We start from the raw sequence: 3,883 nt of genomic DNA, 5'->3' as shown, positions 1-3,883 counted from the left end.
GTTGATACAAAGAAGGGCTCTCCCACTTCGAACTTTCTTTGGAAAAGTCGGGGCATTATTACGAACCACATCTCTTGGAAAGTTGGTAATGGGTGCAGGGCTAAGTTTTGGCGGGACTCTTGGGATGGTGAACTGCCCCTGTCAGAAATCTTCGAAGATTAGAATTGGATTAATTCCATTGAATTTGCAATAGGAGTGCAGGTTGCTAACTATTTTGAGGATGTTGATAGTCACGACATTAGGACTTGGAAACATATAAAAATAGGTAACTTGGAATTGTGTAAAAGGCTAGAAGGTATTATGAGAAATAGAGCGATTTTAGCTTCAAAAGATGAGGATTGTATTTTCTGGTGTGCTGCTAAGTCAGGGGAATACAATGTTAAGTTGGGATATGAAGTGCAGAGACATAGAGTTATCAATTTGAATTGGCTTGGCAAGCTTTGTTGGAATAATTGGATATTGCCTAAAGCAAGGGCGTTCTTATGGATAGCCCTGCACGTGTGTATTCTCACTGGCGACAGACTCAAGACAATTGGCATCCATGGACCAAGCTGGTGTGTGTTATGCAACACGGAGAAAGAATCGGTGGACTATCTACTTTTCAACTGCACGTTTGCTCGAAAGTGCTGGGAATGGTTTCTAAGGATGGTGAACTTGTGCACAGTCAGGAATGGGTCCCTAAAGGAATTCCTTGTTTCATGGCCAATGTTCAGCCAGACTAAGTGGGGAGCTCTGTGGCTGGTGGGCCCTGCAATGATTGTCTGGCTGATTTGGAAAGAAAGAAAGAAACGAATATTCAAAGAGACATCTAAACCAATAGATGTTGTCATTAGCAATCTAAAGGCTACCATTGAAGAAGCTATCTGTGGTAAATCAAGGAATGTTAGAAAGTTCAGATTCAATGATTGGGACGCAGAAATGGAGAGGAATTGGTCTCTCAAAAATGTTATCTTCCATTATCCCAAAAAGAAAATTGACAGGGAAAATGTTAGGTGGACCAAGCCTCATAGCAATCTGGGGCAGGCTGAATATGGTGCAGTTATTCGGAACGAGGATGGGAATATTTTGTCAGGTACCTACGAACATATTGGATGTGCCTCAAATAATGAAGAAGAACTTAGAGCCCTCGAGGCTGGTTTGCTGCTTTGCAAACAAAAGGGATTAACTAATGTACAGATCGAAGGTGATTCACAGATAATTATAAATGGAGTGATTAACTCTAGATTTACAAACTGGAAATTGGCTAGATGACTCCTATGCATACACACTCCTGCAAACAATCAGACCATATGAAATTTCTCACATCTATCGGGAAGGTAATTGATTGACAGATCTTTTTGCCAATCTGGGTGTCAACTCGGATGTGGTAGAAGTGTCAGTAGATCCCATATCAATAAGCATAGAGATTACAATATTGTGTAGAAAAGACTTGATGGAAAGAAAACGTGATGGGGTTGGTTAATGCCTCTTGTCCCGAGGCGTGCGAGTGTAGAATAGGTGGCAGAGGTTGTGCTCTGGAAATTGGCTAGATGATGCCCACACATACACACACTCCTGCAAACAATCAGACCATATGAAATTTCTCACATCTATCGGGAAGGTAATCGATTGACAAATCTTTTTGCCAATCTGGGTGTCAACTCGGATGTGGTAGAAGTGTTAGTAGATCCCATATCAATAAGCATGGAGATTACGAAATTGTGCAGAAAAGACTTGATGGAAAGAAAACGTGATGGGGTTGGTTAATGCCTCTTGTCCTGAGGCCTGCAAATGTAGAATAGGTGGTAGAGGTTGAGCACAACCTTAGCAGACTGGCTACACAAACTTGTAGTGCCGACGACCTGAGATGCATGCGATTGACAAGAAATGCTTGTAGGACAGTTTTGGGCAGGCTGTGCGATCAAGGTTGTTTTGGCATGTGAGGTTTCATATGGATCCTTCTAGATGTCACAGAACCTATTAATTTGCTTCCCCCAAGGCTCAGACTCATGACCTGATAAAGTTGAGTGTTGATCAGATTCCTGGGTGTAAGAGAGTCGGTTACTATCTTGGTCTATGGCATACTTCGGCAACATTGGGTGCATGAACTGCGAGGAAAAACTTGATGCCCAACTCCACAATCTGTTTATCTCAGAGGAGTATGCATATGAGTTGATTAAAGGTCTGGTGGGGATTACACTCAACTTCGACCGTCACTGGTGCAACTCCAATATTTATGAAGCTGTTCTTATGCCACTAGTGGACATCATCGAATCTAGGGAGAGAGCCGTGGAGCAACTGTGTGGCTTTGTTAAGGCTGTTAATGGGAACCGCATCACTGACTCCATTTTAAGCATGTCAGAGAATGTATGGATCAATATCCTGGAGACATACTTTCAGCCGGACGTATTCTTGCCCACGGACTCTGAGGATGAAGAGGAGGAGAGTGAGGATGAAGGGAGTGATGAGTTTGATGACAGTAAGAGAAACAAGGTAGAACACAGGTGTTTGGAGAGGGAAGAATGAAAGGAGATGATGAGGACATTCAAAGAAAATGCTTTTGAAGTCTTCAGGTGTGCTGTACTGAATGGGGATATGGCTCCTTTCCGCAAAGTGACAAACTCTGAAACTTGGTGGTTCTTGTCTGGAGCAACATAAACAGTAATCAATGCTGGAGAGTTTGCGGGGGTCATCTTGCAAACTCTTAATGGCGGGGCATAATGCTGATCAGGATTTGGACTGACTCTGTCCTTGACGTATTGTTCACACAACCGAAATATGTATGCAGGGGTTGGTTAGGTAGCAAAGTAGACTGGGGCGTTGGATAATTAGTATGTGTTTGTTCAGAAATTGTATACTTGGGTTAGATAGGTAGAAAGATAAATTGTGGTCTTGCTATCAGGCTTGATGCCTTTTTGTAAACCTTTTTGGAAATTAATATAAGGGTGCTATCCCCTTTAATGATAGCTCTTACCATTAAAAAAAAATAAAATTATTATTATATTTTATCAATATATTATAATCAATATATTATACTATATATATATATATATATATATATATATATATATATGGTATAATAATATTGATAGAATATAATAATATTTATTAATAGCATATATATATATATATATATATATATATATATTCAATCTTCGAGCAACAAATCCTCACCAAATCACTCCAGCAACTAGCAACAATCAATCTCCTTGGTCTTCATGAATAAGATTAGTTATCTTTGGTCAAATCAACCCAATCATCTGCATTCTAATTACATGTTCACTCGGGCTTGTTTAGTTAAGCAATTAACATCCGTAGTCCATTATTTGGGGATGTGGACAAGGGAAACAAAATCAAAGTTTTTGTTTGGATTAAGAATTTATTTAGCCACTAAAGCCAATAATCGAGAGGACTCATGAAAATCCTTTTTGTTTAGAAGGGAGACTAAATAGATAGAGTTAGTTTTGCAGGCAACTCGTCTGTGTCCCATAAAATTAGTTTGAAGAATTAGATTATTATAGTGAAAACCCATATTGGACCAATCCTATATTGGTTGACACCACCAATCCTCGAACACCTATATTGGATCAATCTTATCTTGGCTGACACCACCAATCCTTGCAACACCAAGATTACCTTAAGAAGAACCATCTGTGTTGATTTTCAAGAAACCATAAAGAGGGACCCATCTTCCAAATTTGTTCACTCTCAAGGAAACCCAAACTTTATTTCTAGACCTAACATGAGAGGAAGTTGAAGATGAGAAGAGGTAAATAGATCATTCCTTGCAAGCCTTTACTTTGGCACCCTTGAAATACTCAATTCTTTCTTAGTTAGATCTACAAACAAGTAAAGGAAGGAACCATAGCTCGCGTTACGTTGGAGGTCTTCAAATGTTATTCTA

The 3,883-nt window shown here is 39.7% G+C and overlaps 1 protein-coding gene across 1 annotated transcript; it reads left to right on the top strand.

Moving 5' to 3' along the window:
* The first annotated feature begins 300 nt into the window (after positions 1-300).
* Positions 301-1,251, top strand: LOC131049060 (uncharacterized). The gene has a single exon (XM_057983062.2). It carries the CDS (start codon positions 301-303, stop codon positions 1,249-1,251), a length of 951 nt encoding a protein of 316 aa, XP_057839045.2.
* The last annotated feature ends 2,632 nt before the right edge of the window (positions 1,252-3,883 follow it).

Source organism: Cryptomeria japonica, chromosome 4, assembly GCF_030272615.1.
Source record: "Cryptomeria japonica chromosome 4, Sugi_1.0, whole genome shotgun sequence".
NCBI lineage: Eukaryota > Viridiplantae > Streptophyta > Pinopsida > Cupressales > Cupressaceae > Cryptomeria > Cryptomeria japonica.
The sequence above is the reverse complement of the archived record's forward strand: the minus strand, read 5'-3'. Positions and strand labels throughout refer to the sequence as shown.